Source organism: Rhagoletis zephyria, unplaced genomic scaffold (assembly GCF_001687245.7).
Source record: "Rhagoletis zephyria isolate East Lansing unplaced genomic scaffold, Rhagoletis_zephyria_1.1 Rzeph_scaffold_00005, whole genome shotgun sequence".
NCBI lineage: Eukaryota > Metazoa > Arthropoda > Insecta > Diptera > Tephritidae > Rhagoletis > Rhagoletis zephyria.
The window spans coordinates 507,603-533,117 of NW_016157089.1; the positions used below are offsets into that span (position 1 = coordinate 507,603).

General features: G+C 34.4%; 1 protein-coding gene across 1 annotated transcript in view; it reads left to right on the top strand.

The window, feature by feature from the left end:
• Positions 1-25,515, top strand: part of Lim3 (Lim3 homeobox protein) — a 204,060-nt gene that overhangs the window by 9,257 nt on the left and 169,288 nt on the right. Inside the window, exon 2 of the mRNA XM_017631933.1 lies at positions 19,486-20,472. Within this exon, the coding sequence (XP_017487422.1) occupies positions 19,956-20,472 (517 nt within the window). The 5' untranslated portion in view covers positions 19,486-19,955. The remainder of the gene's footprint in view (positions 1-19,485; positions 20,473-25,515) is intronic.

Genomic DNA, 25,515 nt, shown 5'->3' on the forward strand with positions numbered 1-25,515 from the left:
GGGGGGGGGGGGGAGGTGGGTGAAATAACACAAACGGCAATAACGCAAAATTTGCTTTATTTCACTTTTAAATTGAAAATAACACCAAAATCTAAGTTTTGCTTTATTTCCAACAAAGGTTGGAAATAAAACAAATTTTGCCGTATTTCCCATTGCTTATTTATACTATTTGTAACAAAATCAGTTTGCTGACAGAAGGAAAAAGAACTTTGTNGGGAGGGGTCTCCCCCTGTCTGAGATTGGCGACAACGCTGATGGATGAACCGACCCGAACGAGGCTTAGTAGCCGCTACAAAAACAACAACAACAACAACAACAACTAACTTTTCCATTTTTTACTTACCTAAATCGCCTAATGTACTCACCAAAATTATTTCTTATACCATGTTCTGACCGACATCGAAAACATGTTTTCGTTGCTAAAACTGGTTTTCGACCTAAACCATGTGTTTTCGTCCATATAAAATCTGTCAATCGAAAACCAGTTTCCGCTGAAAACTACTTGAAAACTCACGTTCCATTCGTTCCAATCGGTGTCTTCACTAGTTTTTTCGATTATTTATCGAAGTGGAAGTCATATTTTATCATCTTTAATAAGCTATTTCGTATTTATTGTTAATTGGCTGGCCAAAGTAAAATAAGAATGAAAGTAAGAGGTTGCTAATGAAAAGAAAATGTGGGAAAAGCATTTTGGTTTTGTTTTTGTGTAGCNGTGGGTGAAATAACACAAACGGCAATAACGCAAAATTTGCTTTATTTCACTTTTAAATTGAAAATAACACCAAAATCTAAGTTTTGCTTTATTTCCAACAAAGGTTGGAAATAAAACAAATTTTGCCGTATTTCCCATTGCTTATTTATACTATTTGTAACAAAATCAGTTTGCTGACAGAAGGAAAAAGAACTTTGTTTATTCCAAAAATACAATTAAACAAAAAATGTGATGTAATTCATATGAAGAAAGTAATAATCACAAAATATTTTTACTTAGACTAAAAGTCTAACAAAATATAGGAAAAGAGTAGTCTTTAATAACTGCTCAACAAATTGGACATAGTGCTTTTGCGTGAATTTTATCTGCATGCTTTTTAATATGTTGAAAACATTGCTGGAAAACCTTAAAATGTTTGCATGGAACCATGGCGCAATAAACAGGTGAAATAATAAAACGCCTCTCTCGCTTTATTTTCTGTCATTCGGCTGCCTTATAGTCAAATTTTAAAGGCAATTTTTCAAATAAGGCAGTGCCAAAATCTTTTTCTCGCCATGTCATGGAACAAACCAAAGTTGCCGTTCCTGTTCGGAGAGAACATTGTTTTTAGTTTTATCTGCAGTTAAAATTTCTGCATTATCATAAGTGGTTTCACCATATCCGAAATGTGGATTTCGTTTACGAAGACGAAACGAACATGTGGTACGAAGTAGTGATGTAGAAATATGTAAAATTTTACCTACTCTCAGACTTCTAAATTTGAACGTATACTCGGTACAAGCAGGTGGGATGAATCGAGCATTTCAGAAGTGAACTAGTGTCATATTATTATTATTATTCTTTTATCTAAACGGTTAGGGGGCTGGAGGACGCGAGCGCGACGTCGAACACGGCGTGGCGCGGGGTGACGCGGGGCGGCCCGCGAACGCAGACCGCCGCGACGCTGGGCACTTTCAAAATTGTATATTTACAAATCCGTCCATTTAACTTGTTCATGTACTACTTTTTGTCAAATGTAACTGGGTGACTACCTACATACATATGTGCACTATTTTGTTTTACTACTCAATTATTAAGTTTAAAAGTAGGTTTTATTGCTCAACGAGAAATGAAATAAAGAAAATTTGTGTTATATCACATTCAATTGGGAAATAACACAAATTTGCGTTATTGCCGTTTGTGTTTTTGTAATCAGAAGACATCACTGATTTACAATGTATGTGTATAAATTGGTTTGACGCAATTATTATTTTAGTTTAACTAAACTTGATTCTACAAACAGGTGGCAACCCTCTTCGTAATATTTGAAAGCTGACTCCCATATGGTAATACTTATCTATTTAAATAACCTAATTCCTTTAATTCGAATGGAATTGATGTTTTTAACAGGTGGCAACCCTTCACATGTGGTTAAGAAATATACCCTTTTCATGCACATTTCGATTGTTATCCATCTCTTAATAATTCATTTAATTTATTAAAATATTTGAATTTAATTTTTTAGCAGGTGGCAACTCTTTAAAAGAAATAAATCCCCATTGTCTGCAGGTCAAGCTTTTTAATCTGACACTTTATTTTTGAAATTAAAACGAATCGTGCAGATCTGTGACACTTATGCATTAAAAAAACGCATGACTTCAAAAAGTGCAAAAATGAGCAGGTTTTTATTATTTCTTTCGCAAGCTAAACACCCAAACTATTTAATAAAATAATAAAAAATAAAATATTTTTACATATAAATTTTATTCATTCCATTAAAATTTACCATTTATATACCCGAGCGCTCTTGTGCACAAGGGTATTATAACTTTGTTCACATAACGGTTGTTTGTAACAGGCAAAACGAATCGAGATAGATATAGACAAATGTATACATAAATGATCAGATTGAAAAGAGAAATCGATTAAGCGGTGACTGTCTGTCCATCCGTCCGACTCTCCGTCCGTCTGTGCACACGATAACTCATATCTTAACGAAATTTGGTATATGTATGGTATCGAAAATAGGCAGAATCGGACAATAACCACAGCTACCTCCTATATAACGGTAGTTTTCAGAAATACGAAAACTAACTATAACTGTAAACATATAACGGTAATTTAGAGATATACGAAATCTTCGATAAAACAGAAAATATTAAAGCTAATTTATTCAAAATTTGTGCTTGTAACAATTCTTTACCAAGATATACGTTTATGATAAAATTTTGAAAAATGGGCGTGGCACCGCCCACTTATTATCACATATATGTATCTCGGTAACCGTTCTACCAATTTGTACCAAACTCGGTAGTTATTGTGCACGGTTAAAAATTTCGGTTTTAATTTTAAACTTTTTGGACTACAAATTAAAACTAAATTCAGTTTCAAATACAAACCTTCCAAGTTTAAAAAAAAAACAGAGCACATATGTTGGGTTTAGAATTTAAACAGTTCGGTTTAAATTTTAAACCCAAACATCATATTAAATCAGGAATAAAAAATAAAAAATCTTAAATTTCATGCTCCGTCCGTGAACCCGGACAGCCTTGGTAGCAACCAATTGTATCAAGCATCCTTGCACACTCAGTTACAGCCACGCATGTAAATGGGCTTTCATATGTTGAGTTTGAATCAATACCGCATTTCGCTGTGTGCAAACATTTTCTATTTCGGTTTAGATTTAAAATCAAATTTTCTAAATATGAAACCTAGAAACTAGAATTAAAACATTTTGGTTTGATTTTTAAACCACGAACTTTTTGGTCTAAAATTTAAACCAGAATATATTAAAAATTGCTTAAAACTATTGACTGGTTTAAAAAGTAGACCGTAAAAGATTAAAAAAGGCAGTAGTCGCAGCGCGGTTTAAAAATTAAACCCAAACTTTTGACCGTGTGCTTGCCACATAAAAGCAAAACGTTGAAAATTATTGAAAACGGACTAAAATTACGGCGGCTTTTCATATAACGGTAAACTTCAGAAATGTTTGAAACTTCAATATTTCGAAATTTAAGGACGCTAATTTACTCAAAATTGATACACCCCGGCTTACTATTTAGCGGTAGCTTTCGGAAAGGTGAAAAACATATATTTAATACTTGCGCCGTGTATTTAATGTTAGGCTCCGCCCGAACTTAGACTTTCTTACTTGTTTGAAATTTCGATTGAAAAAAATTGTTTTTCTCGAATACCGCAGGGACACCCTGTGCTTAATTTTATTTCAAAATGTTTAGTCCTGTTGCTCTCTACTATCTATAAGGAAATAAAAAACGTCAAAACAACATTTTATTTCAAAGAATATATTTTTGACATTTGTTTCCGTGAAGAGCTTATGCATGGCTATGCTCTTATTCAAGGCGAATTAATATAAGGTGATAGCAGGAGTACAAAAACAAAAATTTACATGTATTTTGTTTCTGCTTTGGCGGCATAAACTGTCAAAATCTGTATGAGTATGTGTAGAAATTCAAACACAATTTTTCAATTTGATATCAGAAGCCGTGCGGCGAAACACATACACAAAATCAGCTGAGCTAATAACACCACCTTATATAAATTCGCCTTGCTCTTATTAATATTCTTAGTATAAAATTTGTCGAATTTAGTGGCTTCCTCGCGGCATATAATTTATTTTATAGGGAAATTTCTATTTAATTATTTTTAGTGGATAAATTACCTTTACAAAAATACCAAACACGTTCACATTTCTGACAACGAATTTTTTAATTTTTGCGCACTAGGCGGCACTGTGCGGACTAGGGCGGGTCGAAAATCTAAAACTAAAATTAAACTTTTTAGATGAATTTGAGGCCGCTGAACTAGAATATGAATCGATTTATTTTAAAAAACAAATAGTTTTGGATATATTAGTAAAAGTCATGTTTCTAGGGCCTTTCGGTCCTCTTGCTAGAAATCTGCGGGAATGTAAGGCGAACTATGTTATATATTCCGGAATAAACATCTGTTATGGTGCTATATTAGTGATGATTAAAAAACAGTTTTGGGTATACAAGCGTTTAAATTTAGATAAATGCCAATTTAGATACATCTACGATATTTCAGTAAATATTGTATGCAAATTGTTAAAAATTAGTATGTAAAGTAAAATTTTGGAACAAAATAGGATTATTATTAAATTTTTAGAAAATGGGTGTGGCCCCGCCCACTTATGATGAAATGCTATATCTCAGTATCCGCTTCACTAATCCGTACCAAACTCGGTATGAGCCTTGCTTAGGCTATATCTAACACAACTGCTATAAATTTCTGAAATCGGGCGATAACCACGCTCACTTCCCATATAATGGTAATTTACAGAAACGCGAAAACTGCGATAAATCATTAACTACTGAAGCTAATTCACTCAAGATCACGGTAACCGATTTATCAATTTGTACCAAACTCGGTGCATTAATAACCTTGGTATGGAAAAGCAATACGTTGAAAATACGAAAACTCCGATATTTCAGTAATTGAGGACGCTAGTTTACTCCAAGTTAATATTTACAAAATTCTCTTAACAATAAATAAGACCGTAGTTTTATTACAATAATAATAATGTAGTTTTATTACATTTCGTGCGTTCGAGCTACGTAATAATTAGCGCAATATTGCAGACATGTTGCTGATGCTCAACTGAAACTTTTCTAAAATGTTGCAGAAATTACGCAGTAAAAATTTGTATGTTGATTTTGATTTGCCAATGCTGAGTAACTGATTGTCAAAACTTTGTTCGCCCAAATTTTCGCGTAGAACGTGATACTCTTTCATAAAAGAGTAACACTGCCGCATTAATTGCAACTCGAATACACCCATTTCTTACCTATACTGTGATACATATTTGAATTATTTAATTCCTTTAATTAAAGTTGAATTTGATTTTTAAAACCTGGGAGGTTCCTTAGAGATAAAGCCCTTTCAAACCCATTTCCATTGATACCCATATTGCAGCAATTCATTTAACTAATTGAACAAACTTTTTTAACAGGTGGCAACTCTGTTAATGTTTTAACCTATATACGTCTTTTCTAAACATTTCGAGTTAAAATATTCATAAAAATAATTTTGGCCACATAAATCAGCTAAATACCACAGTTGCCATTTTGGTCCAAATGGATCAAATTTGGTGCATTTCTTTTCGTTTGGTCCATTGGTCCAATTCTTTTGAAAATGGTCCATTTCACAAGGTTTTGGTTAGGTTATTATTACCCTTTCACTTCATGCAATAGATAAATAGATAGATAGAGTGTTAGAGACTGTGCACTGCGACCTTAGGTCTATTGTGCCCTCGGAGCTCATCATAACACATCGTCCAGTCCCAATGCTCTGGTGAATCCGAGCAGTTTCGAGGGAGGTGAATGCAATAGTTTCGCGTTTTCAATTTTTTCTATTTAATTGATGAATATTCCGCCCCATGTTGAATATCGTCATCGTCAGTAAAAGTGACGATACGGCCATTGTCAGCCATGTTGCTGATGCGCTGACGATTGTCGACGATGACGATGACGATATTCAGCATAGGGCCGATTGGCAACACCAGCTAAAAGTGTGAACTCGCCTTGCCACTGATCTTCAAATATGGCATGGCTAATCTGTCAAAGCATGCTTCAAAAAATATCGCGGTTTCTTGGTAATTTCAATTACTCGGTGACCAATATTAAAGTGGCTGGCAAAAATATGGAAAGGTAGCAAAACTTAAATCATAGCATTTAGCACATGAAAATAATATTCGATTTCAATCGAAAAGATATTAAACATCTTGAAATTATTACACCACATAAAGTTCTTTCTGATACTGATGAATCAATTTTGCCGCTACTCTGCCAATTTCCTGCATTGGTAAAAATGATGCAGACATAACTGAATTTCAATTTCGCAAATTGAGGCTGAGTGAAGGTAACTTCAAGCTGTATCAATATAGAACGTCTTTGGGATCAAGTAAGTTTGATTAAAAACGGATTGGGGAAGCGGCTTTTGGAGAAATGTGTGATTTAGTTCATAACATTTTAAGTCTACCTTACAGTTCCGCAGCAGCTGAGCGCAAATTTTTTTATTTCATTAAAAAAATCGTAAAATTTCAAAAATTACATAGCTGCGACAGATATTCTGCATGGTGGCATTTTTTTTTTAATTTTGTGGTGCACTCTTGAAACTTCACAGATATGTTGTATTTGATGACAACGCCCATTGCCTCAAACATGAACATTCTATTTGAAAACTTAAATTTAGTTTAGTAAGTAGAGTGGAGTACTAAACATACATTTTATTAACTTGTTTCCATACAAAAAGAAGAATATTAACAGGAAATATAACTACTATTTTCTTACTACAAAAATATTAGTCCGGGAGCTAGCGACAGTTTTTAGTGACTTATTTTATCGTTTTATTTTTTTTATTTTTAATCACGTAAATCACGAAAGCCAACCACTTACACCCAGTTAGCGGGACAACGCCTACATGGAGCGATAACATTGTGTAAAATAAAGGTTTTTTCGTTTCCGTTGATTCCATGGTTTCGTTGTTCTGAGTATGTGGTGCATCCTGAGGATCTTGGTTAGGTTCCTTCATGACCACAGCAATCATCGCTTCGTTCAGTTCGCATGATTCCTCGTTTAACATAACACTTATTAGAATAGAGTGGTAATAGAGAAATTCTAGGTAAAACAATATTTCGTATTTACCTAGCGTGGGAAGACTCTGATGATACTGGCAATGAGTTTGAGGAAACACCACGCAATGGAATTGACAAATCCCCAGCCAAATATTGCGGTAAGTATTTTTTGGGCAAAGCTTTAAAAGCACTCAGACATTTTGCGTGGTAACCATCGAGTTCATTTTCTATCGCCTTCTTTTAAACATTTCTCTGATTTTTTGAATTCGCAAACACTGTTCGAGATTTGTTTGCGCAAAGCGTTTTACCTTATCATACGCACGATTACAAAAAACATATTTTAATTTAACCATCTTGCGCATTTCGCTTTGAAAGTTCTTCCGTTAAAAGTCCGTTTTCGATTTCACAAAATATTGTGTGAAATATTGTATGTAGTGTATATCATGATACAAAAAGAAGATAGTTTCATTTCGAAATTTTTGACAAAAAATAAGTTTTTGAAGTTTCATAAAATGTAAAAAATTATGAGCTGCCTTGCCACTTTGATGGCAATCAAACAATACATTAGAGGATGTTGTGTGTGGGAAATGTTCGGTTATTTGTACAATGATGTTTTGGAGGGGAACGGAGGGAGAAGAGTGTGTCACCTAAAACTACACTCATTAAAAAGAGCATAGTGTAATAATTTAAGAAAAGTCATCCTTCTCCTCCCCACCCCTTCTACAGGGAACGGGGGCCATTTCAAAATGGTAAAGTTAGCATTTTCGCAAAGCAAAATTAAACTCGTATTAGGCCATCAGCAGTATTTTTGCGCCAAACTCCTTTCCGCGTTGGTGACCTTCGGCTGCTCCAACTCCGGTTACGCCATCCACAGTATTTTTGCGCAAAATCCACCTCCAAATTTACAAAAAAAAAGTACATATTTTAAACCGAAGTCTTATTTTGAATTGAAGCTTAGTCCTCTGACTAGACGCATATGTTAACATTTTTTGATTCAGGTAACGCGTTTGGACACGATAACCGAAAAGGATTCTACAAATAACAGAACCGTACCCGAACTGTCTTACTTATGCATTTTTCTATAAACAAAAATTTTATAAAATGAAACTGTAGTTTACATCTTATGTGGATAATTCTTGTCACAAATGCATAGCCTATATTTATGTATATATATTTTTTTTAGCAGCGCCACATCTTTATCAGAAAATTCCGAGAATCCAAAAATTGGTACTGTTACAAGTTGCAGGGCATCATTATGTGCGTTCGTTTAAAATCTCCAGTAAAAACCAACCAACTGCCAAATTCCGGCCAAATGTCATCTGTTCTCTCACAAGAGAAAAACATCCCAAATAGTACGCGAACAGAAAATTTGCAGAAACTTGAAAGTTAGACGAAAAGCTGATTGAAATTTTGTTTACATTGTAAATGTGTAAAATTTAAAACGTACGAAAACTCGTTACGCAAAAACCTGAAAGTTTTGGTTGAACTTGAACAATTAACAGCTACGCGAACGCAACTATTTTAACTCGACCTCCTGCCTCTTTCACGGATAACGGTACATCGTTTAGAGGTTTAAAAATATTTTGCGTAAGCAATTTGTCATCAAACTGCATTAGATCGTATTACGTACTCTATCATCGGAAAAGCAAAAAATACTTTATTTTCGCAAGGGGCACAGGTGTACCGATTTCCTGCAGTTTGGAGACGCGCAAGAATTTTCTTTTAATATTTTCATCCAACTTCACTAACTTCAAAAATTTTATTTACTTTTTCAAGAAATACAAATTTTGCTGCTAGGGAATCTGGTAGCATGAAATTTAGTTAAATGTCATAAACTTGTTAAAAGTCAAGTAGCCGGCAACAACAACGAATGTCAATAAATGAAACTACCTTTTATTTTTGTATCATAGTGTATATCATGATAAAAACATAGCAAGGTATAACCGTTCTCTCAATTTGTCGGCCATGATTTTTTTTTGAAGTTTGCCAACATTTTAAAATCATATAAAAGTGAAAATAAGAAATTGAAATTGTACGAAATTGTTGTTGCTTGAGATTGAAAATGAAAATGTGTGTGTGAGTTTGTGAGTAAATTTAAAAATTAAATTGTTTGGAAACGTCAAGAATTTTAAAAGTGACTCTCAGCGGTTCTACCTTACTATATTTTTATCATGGTGTATATTGTTATTAACCTATTTTCAAAGTGTGCTACAATGAACAACATGTAGTACAGCATGAGAGTTCAAGGTTCTCCCTGATAATGTGAAACAACTTTGTAACTTTGCCGATCACTTACAATCAGCGTTGCCGAATGGACGATTGCGTCGCCATTTTGACGTTTTTTTTTTAGCTCAATGGCGGGATGAAGATTTTTTCCCCGTAATGACGATTTTTTATTTTAGTTTTTCCACTAAATTACATATGTATGTATGTAAAAAATTTGGTACAGGAAAACAAAACTTCAAACCAGTGGAGTTCAACTATTTAAAAGCAGTTGTGTTTTAAATGGTCGTAAACAATTGCAAATCCACCTTTATTAGGGTTGCCAGATTTTTTTTTGGCGCGGAATCAGTACATTATACTTTTTCATGCTACAAAAATCAATACTGTACAGTACACTTTTATTCCAAGCAGAATTATGAATGTAAGTAGTAGATAATACTTTGAAATGCCAGAGTACTTGTTTTTAATAATATCTTGGTATGGGTAAGGCTTCCTCAAGTGGGCCCCCTAATTTACCAAGATTAATATTTTTCAATGATATTCAGGCAGCGCCGAGTTTTGTAAATAAAATGTTGTTCATAAAAAATAAAAATGTTATTCATTTTAATATGAGTATACACATTAACATGTAGTACGAGATACCTTTATAATTTTACAGGAGTCAATAAATTATTTTATATACATGACATTTTTTAATAGCAATAATGAGATCATTTCTACTTTCAGTGTTTAAATAGTCAAAAAACTCTAAACATTATACATATTTTAATGTTACTTTTAATTTGAAGTTCACTTTCTAAAATTTTAATTAGAAGTCGGTGTCTCTCTTTTTGCCAGGAAGCAGACTCTATATTTAAATTAGTTCCTCTCAGGTGCTTCGTTTGAACATGGTATTAAAAAGACAAAATTACATATTTATTCAAACTGTGGAAAGAGACCTCTATTTAAGGACTGCATCCGTATTTCCTCATTTTTCAACAGCGCAAAAACTTTGAAAGACTAATGGTCTGATTATGCATACTTCGCATAACTTCGCACAACTTCGCATAAATTTCAAACTGTAATTCCATATGTACATTGTATGTATTATGTATGTATTCCATTACCCAGATATTAGCAGAACTTTTAAGAACTTAGCGATCTGTTGAGTTTAGATTTTGCTTCACATTTTCTTAAGTTACACTTTTAGTGCACTGGTACAAATGGTTGTGCGAAGTTATGCGAAGTATGCATAATCAGACCCTAAGAATTCGCCAAAGAGAGTATCTAAATTGAGTCAGTAAATTGAGAAAAACGAATTCAATTATTCAAATTTGTTGTTTTTAATAATAATAGTAATAGATTGGCGCTTACACATATGTTAATGTTTGGCCGAGCTTCTCTTCCGACTTGTGGCGTGCGCCTTGATGGTGTCACACCAAGGGTGAAGGACCTAAATTTTACGCCAACTCCGAATGGCGATGGTATTTTTATGAGCTGTTTTTTCATGGCAGAAATACACTCGGAGGTTTGCTATTTCCTGCCGAGGGACGACCGCTGTTAAGAAAAAACCTTTTTCTGTATTTTTTGCGATGTTGCTTTGACCAGGGCTTGAACCCAGGTGCTGATGAGTGAAAGCGCGCTAACTAACAACACTGGACAAAAAACGTCAGCCCTCTGGTAGATAATGACCCGCAATATGCCCATAAAGCGATTGCTCTTTTATATTAATTTCTTGCGCATATCGAACATTACCGAAAACAAGTCAACCATAATTAAATTATTTTCTTCTTACCTTTACAGTAAATTTTAAGAAAGTTGTAAGCGCGAAATAAGTGTAAGTGATCATCGTCCAATGTCAATTGATAACCACACAAAGGGCCAACGATGATAAAATAATGTTATTTTACAACGCTTTTATCAACTTGCAATGTTGTGGCTCCAGAAACTTTCAATGTTGTGGATCCAGAAACTTTCAATGTTGTGTGTCCGACACCATAAAACCTTTGCTTTGCAAAGTTCCCATAAAAAGTCTAGTGCATAGGGCGACATCTGTAGTGAATAGGGCGAGGTAGATGACATCTAGATGTCGCCCTATGTACTACGTTCGCTACAGCGGAAATAGACGACACGCCATTTCTTTAAATAAAATTAATTGGTGCTCGTTTGTATGTACATACATATGTAAATGCATGTGTGTGCACCTTTCTATTAATATCGTTGAATTATTTTAATATCTATTGCAAAATTTTATTCAGACAGGACTAAAAAGTAGAAAATAAATAATATAAAAAAAACTTTTTAATATACAACGCTTTTATAAATGGACTAAAAAGTAGAAAATAATACTTCTCAGTCCCATAGAATTTGTTTTGATAACTTTTGATTTTGAAATTTTAGCAAAAGTCGTTATAACCAATTTATGAGATTGAAAATGAAAAGCGTGGGGCGCATGCAATACAAAGCATTATATTTAATTGACAATAGGCAAACTACATAACATAGACCTAAAATTTCTTCAGCGAAAGTACAAATTTGAGATCGATTTTAAGCGGTCGTTATTCATATATCCACATACATATGAACATATATTACCCTTCATATCAATTCAGGTGGCTATTATATGCGCCCCACGCTTTTCATTTTCAATCTCATAAATTGGTTATAACGACTTTTGCTAAAATTTCAAAATCAAAAGTTATCAAAACAAATTCTATGGGACTGAGAAATATTATTTTCTACTTTTTAGTCCATTTATAAAAGTATTGTATATTAAAAAGTTTTTTTTTTTATATTATTTATTTAAATTTTGTATTACATAGTGCTAATGCTGCTGACACTAAAAGGTCTCACGGTGCGATGTAAGTGATGTAGTTTGTTAATCTACAGGAGTTAATTTAAGTCCCCGATATGTAGTTTTTGACGATAAAAGCGGCTGTCGCTAGCTTCCGGACTATATGTAGAACAGACGCACAGAGCACAGAGATATTTGGCCCCAATTCGTGCCCATAAATCCAAAAATAAAGCCTCGATTTTGTGGTTTTATTCTCTTGGGTTGACTAAAATGTAGTTTCAGCTATTGAAATATGTCCAAGACAGGTCCCGACCTTTTGCATCTGTTCCTATGATCAGTGTGAAAGTGTTAGTTGACGCGGCGCTCAGAAAAGTAAAAATGTAATGCTAAAGTTTAAAAGAACGCCAAAAGCCAAAGTGGCGATCGATTTTAATTTTATAAAATGGGTATTCTTCTACGGGTCAGTTCTATAAAGGTTTAAATTTGGTTTTAGTTATTTTAATTTCAGATTCGAATTCAGCTACCGCAATCACTCTTAAATAATATAATAATAAGCAATTTTTATTATTATTTTTAACAAAATTTTTACGTTTAAGATTTTAAGCGCCATATTGGATCGGCCATTGTGTTTTTTTTATTTTGACTTCAGATTCGAATTCAGCGACCTCAAAAACACTTGTAAACCTGAATTTATATGAATATACTAACTTTTTAAATTGTGGGCACAAAATGGGTATCGAATATCATTGTGAAGCGCATAAAAAATAATAAATGTGAAGTAAATACATAATGCAAAATAAACAAGTATAAGTTCGGGCGAAACCGAACTTTATATACCCGGCGCAGGTATCAAATATCGTCATTTCAACTTTCTCTGAACTACCTTTGCATGATAAGTAGGGTTGTTTAATCGATTTCAAACGTTTCCGATAATATGCAGAGTTAGACTTAATGATATAATTGAACCTGTTACCGAGGTACATCTTTGTAGTTATAAAGTAGGCGGTGCTACGCCCAATTCCTAAAAGTCTATATCAGTTATTTATTGTTAGGAGATTGTTGTAACTATTAACTTGGAGTAAATTAGCGTCCTTAGTTATTGAAATATCGGAGTTTTCGTATTTCTGAAATTTACCGTTACACGAGAAGCGGGCGAAATTTTAATCCGATTAGAATAATTTTCAACAAATTGCTTTAACGTACGAAGGTTATTAAGTACACCGACTTTGGTGGAAATTAATAAATCGGTATCCGAGAAACACATTTGTGGTCATAAGTGGGCGGCGCCACGCCCATTATCCAAAAATTTATAACATTCTAATTTTCTGATAAGTGGTTATTGTAATCACCGATTTTAAGTGAAATGGCTTCAGTAGTTACTGATTTAACGCAATTTTCGTGTTGCCGTAAAATACCGTTATATGGCAGGTGGGCGTGGTTATTGCCCGATTGCAAAGATCAACAGATTTCTTAGCTAGACCCTATCCAAGCCTCGTACCGAGTTTGGTAAGTATTGGTGAAGAGGCTACTGAGATACGGCATTTCATCATAAGCGGGCGGGGTCACGCCCATTCTTCAAAAATTTCATAATAATATTATTTTTTACCACAATTCTACTCCACACACTAATTTTCAACAATTTGCATCTAATATTTACTGAAATATCGCAGTTTTTGCATTTTTCGAAAATACCGTTATATGAGAAGTGGGCGTGGTAACAATCCGATTTCGCCCATTTTCAATACCAACCTACCTTGGATAAAGGGCAACTTAAATACCAAATTTCGTTGGGATATCTAAATTTTTGCTATTTGTTATCGTGTACAAAGACAAACGGGCAGACGGACAGACTGACATGGCTTAATTGACTTCTCTTTTCATTCTGATCATTTATGTATACATTTTCCCATATCTATGCATCTCGATTAGTTTTGGCTGTTACAAACAACCGCTATGCGAACAAAGTTAATATACCCTTGTGCACAAGTGAGCTAGGGTATAAAAAATTAATGAATGCAGAAATCGATTTACGCTCTCTCAATTGCAGTCACATCTAGCAACTTTTATTTCTGAAACTGATTTCCGAAATCGAATAGAAAGATCTTTCTTGATGTTTGACAGCAAATTGCGTGGAAAAGTTGGAAATATTGCCACGTCTGACACGATCTTAAGATGCATAAATCTAAAGGTAAATTTTATAAGAAATTAAACTGAAATTAAAATTGGTATGAACCCCCAAAATTCGGGTGAATGCAGTAAAGAAATACTTACTAGTATTAAGAATTTAAATTTAAGTACATAATAAAACGTCTTACTTCTGATGACATAATTCGGGGCATTAATTCTTTAAAAGTCTCTACTCAGACTGACATTGATGGTCTTTGTTCCGCTCTTCTAAAAAAATGCCCAGCGCTAATACCACCTATTAAATTTATTTTCAACACCTCACTACGTACTGGAGTTTTTTTTTGGATAAGTGGAAAGCAACAGCTATTACCCAAATTTTCAAAAGTGGCAAAAAGAATGATGTTACTGACTACAGGCCAATCTCCAAGCTGTCTACAATTTCAAAACTGTTCGAAAGTATAAGCATGAGCATCAGCTTTGTCGCTGGACGGTCTACGCTTACTAACCTAGCGGTCTTTAGTGAATACTGCATTGACACGTTTTCTTCTGGTATCCCATTGCATTCTGTTGCGCAAGCTTGCCACGCTGGGTTTCCACTCTATATTCCTGAAGTGGCTGAATTCTTATTTATTCTTAGTAATAGGTGCTGCGTGGTCTCAATCGAGGTGGTATCTTCTACTCCATTTACTGCATCATCTGGCGTACCACAGGGTAGCATCTTAGGACCTTTACTCTTTGTTCTTTTTATTAATGATATAGGCAGCTGTTTTTCGTTCTCTAGATTCTTGCTTTACGCGGACGACCTTAAAGTTTTCTCTTCGATTAAGAGTTCTGAAGATGCTTCTAGGGTTCAAGTAGATATCAATAGATTGTACTTATGGTGTTGTCGGTCTCACCTACATCTCAATATTAGCAAGTGTTATCACGTAGCGTTTCCCAAACTTCGTAACGATGTTCAAACATCATACAGTATCTCTGGTACTCCCCTTCAGTCAGTTTCTGAGATCAAAGACCTTGGTGTAATTTTCTTTTTTATTCAATAACCACATCAATTTTATCATATCTAAATCATATGCTGCGTTGGGCTTTGTTCGTCGAAATAGTTGTAATTTTACTGATCCCTACACTCTGAAATTACTCTACACGTCTTTGGTTCGTCCAAAGCTTAAATATGCAGCACTCATCTGGAGACCTCATCATAAATTTGCCATCGATAGAATTGAGCGTATTCAAAAATTTTTCCTTAAATATGCCCTTTCTTCCCTCAATTGCTCCACTCCCATCCCTCCGTACAATTCCCGCCTCCTTTTGATTAACCTTAAGTCCCTCGAAAGCAGAAAGACTATTCTTTCCTTGTCTTTTGTGCGTGGCTTGATAAGTGGTGAAATCGATTGCCCCGCATTACTGCTTTCTATTCAATTTTTTATTCCTGCGTGAACATTTCGTTTTAATCTTCCCTTTTACCTCAAGGCCCTCAGTACGAATTACGCAAGAAACGCTCCGTTAGTGCGTGCACTTCGAGAACTCAACGAGATTTCGAATTCTATTTTGCTTGATTTTTCTTTGCCCAAGAATATATTTTATAGTTTATTGAATTCAATTTTATTTTAGTGCCTTCTGCACTTTAGTTCTCTGGTATCGTTTTAGTCAGTAAGAACCTTTGTAGTTTATTGACTTTTTTGAAAGAAATAAATAAATATGTAAAAAACGTGATATTCATAAATATACTTCTGTATTTAGCTCAAGATTTATTTAAAGAACTTCGTGAAAGACAACAACTAATCTTGTATTGCTTGATACCTGATAACCCAGGATAATTTTTAAGTTCTTAAAGGACCTTACTCTACTCAAAACTTAGTACAGTGGGCCGTGAGAAAACAGCAATCTTTAAGTTATAGTCCAACCTTTCACAATAACTGTCCAAGGGCTTTATTAGTAGTAATCTGAAATGCAATAATCGCTGAAAATTGGCAACGTTTATGTGAAAGACATTTAGTATCACACTTTTAAACTAAACTTTCTTAACCCTTTCAGTACAAAAATTCAACCACTGATTCTAAAAATTGTAAAATATGTACACTGGCTAATTTTGGATCTCTCATTTCAAAAATCACATCAACAAATTTGTAAAGCTTTGAGCTTTGCCCTCATTCAGGGTCCTTTATAATGGTCAGTGATAGCCTAGGTGTTTAAAAAAGAAAGTGATCACAACTATTTTTTATTTTTTGCTTTCGTGAAATATACATATTTCAAAACTATGAATAATATCTAATACATTCTCCGAATCTCAATTCCACGGAAAAATGGTTAATAATTTTCAATAGATTATATGGTCTACTATCGACTTTTCTGCCACTTTTTACTTTTGTAACAAACATGTTCAACTGCAACTGCAGCTTGCACTTTAATTTGATATATGTATAGCTTAACTCTGTAGCTGCTACAGACCGTCCTAACTAAGTTGTATGACTAAGCAATTGTAAATATGTAGATGATTACTGTTAAGTCGAGTTTCGCTCATTGTGGAGCGCAGTCTAGGTTTTACCCTTCTTAGGGCCGGTTACTCAATGTCTGGTTATCACTAATCTCCGGTTAAACATAGTTATCGACGTTACCGACTCCCTGTTGTATGCATTGCTTCGATAACGACGTTTAACGGCAGATTAGTGTTGACCAGACATTGAGTAACCGGCCTTTAGGGTTGTAGTTACTAAATCTTGTGTTAATGGAAATATCGCACACCGTCTTCAAAAGAGTCACAACACAAAATAATACGTTTGTCAGGAAATGCGAAAAACTTTTTCTTAGCACATGATAACCGTATGGGCAAGGGCGACTTTACCTTAGGTTTTTTTAAACAAATTATAACAAAAATTTGATCCAGCTTTTGCTGAAAGGTAAATAAAAGCTCCGCGTACATTTTTAGCGCATAATCTCAAAAATGCCAAATTTTGAGCTGTGACTCTTTTGAAGACGGTGTGCAATATGTGTATTCAGTTGGCGTTACTAAACTCTTTTCTCAGTGTGATTCGTTAGTTCATTAGAGGATCGGACTATCAGAATGAAAGCTCCTTTGGGTGCTTCTACCGTTTCATTAGAGGATCGTACTATCAGGATGAAAGCTCCTTTGGGTGCTTCTAGCCTTACACTGAGAGCTTTTCTGCGCTTACAAATTTTTTTGATTGCTCCACATTTTAAATTAATTTCACAACAACCGAGCTTCGTTGGTATCATCTGTAAGTGAGTGAATGACGTAGGGCGGTATTCGCAAGTTCGACATTGTCCTCGAATCTAGTATGTATTCCTTTTCAAGTAATATCTAAATAGGTACACACTCAAGTTCATCTTACCTAAATATCTGTTAGTGTCTAAACGGTAGGTGTGGAGTTTTTTTAGGTATTTTTTTCAAAAGTGTTCAGTGTTTATCAGATTTTTTAACACGGGGCTAATTTGTACTTCACCTTTACGCACTATGTTACGATACCTATAACTGTACGCTGAATGTAAGAACAAGAAGCATGGCAAGCTTTTTGTTCATTCAACAAACTTCTAATTTCGAAACGTAAAAAAATATTTATAAATAGTAGGTTTATGCATACAAATGTTGATATTATTTACCTATGTGGGTATGTGTATATAGGCATTTATTGAGAGGTATCATTTGTACGAACGTAAGCAGCTGATAGGAACTTCTTAACAATTCTTGCGGCAACTGATATAGAAAATAAACAAACAAACGAAAAGAGGAGCAAAACAGATATTTATGTAGATAGTAGCACTTGAAAGAAGTGGAGAAGGTGTTTTAGAATTGCAATAATTATAAGTTTGTGTGCATGTGTGTATAAATACATACATACATATCTGTATGTACGAAGGCAAGTAAGCACCCAATAATATAACGAATACTGATTCCAATTCAAGGTGATAAGAAGCGACTACTTAAAATCGTTCCACCTTCATAGAAACATACATATGTATACACAAACATACATAAAGGTGTATACCTACATATGTACATATGTACATATGTATGTGCATATCTTCAAATAGGAAATAATCTCTTCACCACCTCCGCGCTTCCTACAAATCGACTTGGCTCGACCGAAAGGTGGTAAACATTGTGGTTTTACCGCAAAAGCGGTGCGGTTGTGCTACAAAACGGCGCGGAACCTAGAAGTGTGTAAATATATAGAAAAGTACATAGTACATAAATTTAATACAACTATTTATATATGTTTGTTGATGCAGCACATTTATTTAAAAAAATAATAAATTTTCCATTATAAAATCGTTATGAACTATTACAAAAAAATTTTACATATGTATGTGTGCACAGCGGCGAAAATATAAATAGGAACACAACATTTTAACAAGTTTTGTCAATATTTTTTTGTTTATTAATGTTTATTATTTTTATTTATGAAAGTATAGCCTGTTATCTAACAAAACTCATGTAAGTCTAATTTTAAACTTTTGTATTTCATCAAAATTTAGAGTTTTAATTAGATTTCTTAGAAAAATTTTGAGTAGGCAGTTTTGTAGCCTATTCAATTTTAATATAATAAAGTGAATGTTGGAAGTAGCTATATCTTATGTACCGTTGACTTTTGGTAATTTTTTTGTTGAAGGTGTTGCTCATTTTATCGATATAAAATTGTTGTCGGACATACATGCATACTTTATTTGGGAAAAATGTGTAGTGCCGTGAACAAAAAAAAACAATATTGCCAAGAATCAACGATATTTTATAGCTACTTCAAACTTGTAAACTGTCTTTAATTGCACTAAAATTTAATAGGCTATAAAACTGCATTCGAACTTTTTTTCTAAAAGTTCTGATTGAAAAGTTTAAAAATTGAATGAAATTTCGCTGAATTTTATCGAAGTTTGAAATTCGTACTTACATGGTTTTTCCTCGATAATGAACTACACTTTAAAAAATAATAATCATCAAATAAACGAAAGAAAAATAGCTAAAACTTGTTAAAATGCCGCGTCCCTATTTACATTTTAAATTTATTAATGTAAATACCGTCTAAATTTATTCACATTGAAAAGATCTCAATCAAACTTTATTTCTAAAAAAATCGAAACATATTTATTGACAAATGCTTAGTGCGATGGATTCCAGTTAATCGATATTTACGTTTACCAAACATCGAGCCGTCGGTAATTTGATATCTACGCGCGCATATTGCCGTCGAAGGAAACGTAGTATCCGCAATTATTAGCAAGAAGTCATCGCCATGGCTGCCTAATGATATTCAAATAAATGAATCTAAATAACTACTGGTGCATACACACCCACAAGTGTTTACCTTCCTTTCTCAATATCTTAAGATACATACATATGTATGTATGCAAGCGTACATCTACATACTTATACATATTTGCTTGTGTTTACCGAAATCCATCTACTTCGATTCGCGTTTGTATGCAAATACATAAATTGTAATTTGTGTTGATGTTAGCGCCAGCTATTATAGTCAACATATTAACATTAGAATTGTAAGCGTGTTGCATTAGCAATGATGCAAACTTTGAAACCGCCACCACCACTGCTACAACACCACTACCAACACCAATACCAGCCGCAGCCTCATTCGTCATTGGCTTCATCGTTGCTCAGTAGCAACATTTCTATTATGAATAATCATATCCATCAACAGCAACAGCCACATCCTTTGCTGCATAATCATCAAAATCCACAAACGATGATGCAACAACCGCAGCTTAGTCACCTAGTACCTCCGTTGCCTACGTTGCCTACGCTGCCTACACTGCCTCCGCTGTTGGCATCGACTTTGACGCCGCAACCTGCTTCTTCAATAACGAACTGCAACAGCAACAAAAGCGGTAACGGCAGCAACAGCATAGGTAAAGGCATTTGCGTTAGGAGTATCTTGCAATACAATCACACACCAAATCAACAACAGCGGCAAGACAACAGCATCACTGCCGCCGGCGCATCTGCCGTCCATCTTGACGATGAACCGAATCCTGAAATGGTGCTCGCTTTGATCTCAAGGAACCGAGCGCTCGAGGGTAAGTCCGTCAGCTTAAGTAACTAAATTGCATGAATTAGACCAACTGTCCATCAATCAGCTTAAAATCTTTACACTAAATTCCACTACTGTGTGTTCATATACATACATACCGGGCCTTCCGCATTAATTTTAACATTCGCATTCACATTAATCAATGCGGAGCTTTATAAAATATATATATTTTTTGGTCGTTGGAGTATTCGTGTAACAAAACTGGTCAAATGTCATATTTATCAACTTTGATAAAAATGTCTTTAAACATATTATTTCTTAAGCTATGTAACCGAGCTAGTTATCAATGGGCAGTCATACAAGTTCCCACTTCTACTTGACCTTTGACGTACATTAAAGGGAACATAGCCCTTTAAATAATATATATTTTTTTGTTTTCTCTTCTTTAAATACCTTCATCGGTTTCTTTCTTTATTATGAGTTTTTTTTACCAATCGTAAAAGAAACTACTAGACATAAAAGAAGAAAGTGTGCACTCTAATTTTAAACCAAATTCTCGTGGTGCTTTTAAATGGGGCTCTTTGGAGAATTTATTTAAAGCAAACATTTTGAAAACAGTAATTTTGTTTACTTGTCGGGCAATATTTTTTCATAGAGAAATACATATGTACCTTGGATCCTTGGCTAAAAGCTTCTGTGGTAAAACTGTCCCCTACGTCTCCATTCGTTGCTATTTAAAGTCACAGATTAAGCTCATACAATAGGGACTTCCAGCAAAAGTCTTCAACATTTAGCTATAAAGAGAAACGATGCTGAAAAAATTAAAAAGCTATAGGTCCGACCTTTAATTAGTAAGAATTACGTAACTATCTGAGACCCTCATGATTCGTGATTCCAATAATTAAAATGCTTATAAAAAACGGGGTGCTGTTTTAAAAAAATAACAATATTCTGATCCAATTCGGCTGGCAGCCACGATTTTGAAAAAAGTATTTTGCTCAAATAATTAATTTTCCATATCCACATATTTAGCTCGCTATTAGCACACACTTTTCAAACCAGTCGCAGAAGAAAGTATTAAAAATGAATTACAAAAACTAAAATCGAAAAACGCTGATGACGTTAAGGTTCCACAAATTCTGAAACAGCCAAAGGAACGAGAATGAAGAATTCTTTTTAAAAGGGTTTCGGAAAACCTGACATATCTGGTTTGGTTTGTAAGCGCTGCTTAAACAACGATCTCACCATTATGATAGATTCTAAAAGTGAATATGAAAGTCAGGGGGATATATCCGACATTTTCAACCCCGATGCATCCGCGGATGTCTAAAATTTCACATTCGCAACATCCCTAATACATACAAACATATTTATCTAAGAATCAGTGGACGATAATGGAGTGAGTTGAAAGCTTTAGTTTTAGGGTGGTTTAAAGCATTAGGTAAATGCAAATTACATATAAATACATATATACAAAAACACAAAGCAGTGCAACAACGGCATTCGTGTGATAGAAAAACTTGAAATGCATCTCTCGTTTTAGAATATGCAAAAATGGGCCATGGAATTGCAATTGCTTTAAGAATTTGTTTCGCCAGCCGTATAAATATGTGCAAATACCGTCGGTCCCTACGAAAGTAGCACATTCGCGGCGAAGAGTAGCACTTTTCAGATTGTTAACCAGCGAAAACTTGCACAATTCAGGACTTTTCAGGTTTAAATTAAATCATAAAAATATAATTTATGCTTCTGTAATTGTTGTATAAAACCATGACATTCAGACGGTATACACAGGGTGGACCAGATAAGACCTACCATCCATAGTTCATAGGTCCATAGTTTGCCTAGCAGTGTGCGCAGTCGCTCCATCTTGTTTGTGGAAATGCGCTTCAGCTGACATCAAAACATTACCTAATAAATCAATTTGTGTGGCTAATTGTGTAAAACTAATAGTTTATTGTAGTCGTGGTTGCTGTATGTATCCATTAAGATTTGCCAAGAGATTAACTATATAACATGCAGAGAGAAAATAACAATAATATTAAAAAATAAAGAAGTTATACTTGTTTAATATTGGTAGGACTTATTTACCATTTAGTAATAATTTCCTAAGATCATCCACTTTTCTTTTTTAAAGGTATTTTTCCCTTATAACTACCAGATTTCTAAATGATGAAATCCCAACATACAATTTTATTTTTAGAATAAAATGACATAGCATATTTTAATTCAGTTTTATCTGAACCCAACAAAAAGAAACAAACTTGAAAAAAGATCGCAAAAATGTATACTAGAGACGGGCACGGGAATAAATATTTAATCCCGATCCCGCCCATCCCGAAATTCAATTTTTAAGTCCCGAAACTGCCCACCACGACGTTTTTCAGAATTATACCGCGGGTTCGGTGGATCCCGAAATCTTTAAATAAGAAAAATTCACATGTGTTTCAAATTAATTAAAACAAATAAAAAAATAATAATGAAGGATCTGGACAACTTTGTTTTGCTTTGCTGTTCCTTCTCGAATCAATAAAACATAAAACAGTGCATATTCATGCATCGTTTTTAAGAAAGATTTTCTGAGTTTGCGGTGGTTGTGGTTTTATTGGGAGTATCGGGAAAGGATTTTGGTCCCGTCCGGCCGCAGAATTTTTACAGACCTTCCCGATACCGGCCATCCCGGCCAATTTGAAATCAACACCGTCCGTCCTTCTAATTTATACACAGAATATATACATCTAATATTTTTAATGTCCATGAATTATTCGTTGAAAATTAGTATTATTTTTATAATTTCACTAAATTAAAGTTCAAAAAAATGTAGGCAATAATGAGAGGCAGTCTCTATACCAGTTTGACAGAACTAACCCAAAGATCATACTAAATAAGAATATTGGCTATGTTTATGGATCCCTTATATTCTGTGTTCTTCGCGGTAACAAAAGAGCTGCCACGTTTGTCCCAAAAATGGTTTTTGACCCAGAAACAGGGAGACACATATTAAATTAATAAATAAAACTCTGAAAATCGGGATCTAATCGTTAGAGATATGAAAAATCGGGACACTTATACGTGCCGGCTTTTAAAAAATATTCAGCAGACAGCTTTCTCAAAATCGGTACTGCCCCGCCATAATCGGTACGAATGGTCACCGTCCTTATAAGCCCTTGTCAAATTTGGTTTGGAGACGAATCGGGTTTCGGCGTTATGCCATCAACATAGTGCATAGTATTTTATGATTGACCATTCAACTTCTCGCTCTATGTACAGTCGTATTTTACACCCATGTCTAGGTGATTTTTGCTATTTTTTAAGGGAGTGTATATTCGCACTTTGCCAGTGTCACCAGTGTACCAGTGTCCGAAACCATCCGACAACATCCGACACTGGTACACTGGTGACACTGGCAAAGTGCGAATATACACTCCCATTTTTTTTATTAAAATTTCCTTTACATTCGATGTCTTTATTTTTTGAAAATATTTGGACAGTTCTCCGATTGAAAAAAGTTAATTTTTATAATACAATTACAGAAACACTTGCTATTTTAATACAAATTATGTCTTTATGCAAATCATACGGGCAGGTTCTCCAATTCACTTCCAAGTGAATTTGAGTCAAGTTCGCTTTGAATTCAAATTGGCAGGGGTTGGGATTCACTCGGAAGTGAATTGCAAAACCTGCCCGTATGATTTGCTTTAAACCTGAAAAGTCCTGAAATGTGCAAGTTTTCGCGGCTTAACAATCTGAAATGTGTTACAGTAGCGTGTTCAAACTGGCTTCCGTAAGCTCTGCTAAAGCAGTTTGATCGGCGTTTGGGACATGAACTCTCAATTTTAGTAGTGACGTCAACTATACTTGACCCACGATTTAAAAAAAATACATTTTGCATATCCAAAATTATACCTGCTTTCCCGCAAATGTTCGCACTTGATTGGTATATCAGAACGAATTTTCGCTAAAGCCGGTGCCATAGCTTTGGAAAGTCGAAGCAGATTGCTTCCACCAAAAAGCTGTAAAATGTTGTTTTTTTTTAAACTAGTTTGCAAGTGAATTTTTTCTTATACGATTACAGTCAATAAAAAACTTTGAAACAAGTTTTTTCATTTAGAGAATATTTAAAAAATAATTGGAAAAAATTTATTGATTAGTATCTTATGATTAATTGCTATTAATTTTAAGGTCTTACAATCAATCAATTGATACATTAATCGAGTAAATGTTTTTTGCTATCCCTAGTGCTACTCTTCCCATTGTTCCAAGCGAATAATGAAATGTGCTAGTCTTCCACGCGAATAAAAAAGTGCTAGTCTTCGAAGTGAATAATGTGCTACTTTTCGTAGGGGGCGGTGATAAGTATGTATGTCGCATGTGAATGTAGAAAGTTTGTCATACTTAAACATATTGGACAGCACAATGAATTTCAACGGGGTTATCTTACAAGAGAAACTCCAAGTGCATCCGATAAATAATTTCCCGTGATAAAGCTATTTTTTTTTTATATAAGAGTTATTTTAAGATTTATTATTAAAAAAAAATATTGTTGGTGTTCCCACTTGCCTGGTTAACTGGTTATGTGGTTGTATTTTGTAATGTACCATATGATATTCATGTTTGGGGTATTCATACCGGCCTAGGTATCATCAGGTACTCGTTACCTTGCGGATAGCCTCTTTAACTGATTTAATTGGTTTTTGAGTTTAGAGGGATTTGGTATTCTGTTTCAAGGAGCAATCCAAACTTCTCGCAGTCCGCCTTTCGAGGATTACGACCTTTTGACACTTGAAAAATGTCAGATCCTAGCCGATAGAGATAGAGATAGAGATTTCTCTTCCAAAACCATCCAACCTTTTATGTAGTTAAGGTTAGATCAATCAGTTCTTTTCTTCCGCTGGTGACAAAAGTACGTTTCTGTATTATCAATCCAGAGGACAGAATGTTGTCTGATAGCTTGTTCCCACGAAAGTTGCTCTTCGTGCTACCCTATGTAGTATTTTCTGAGTTTGCGTCACAACCCACTATTAGGCCAACACCAATTCACTCGGCGTATTGAACGATGACCATAACCTGCCTCGAAGGGGGGGGGGGA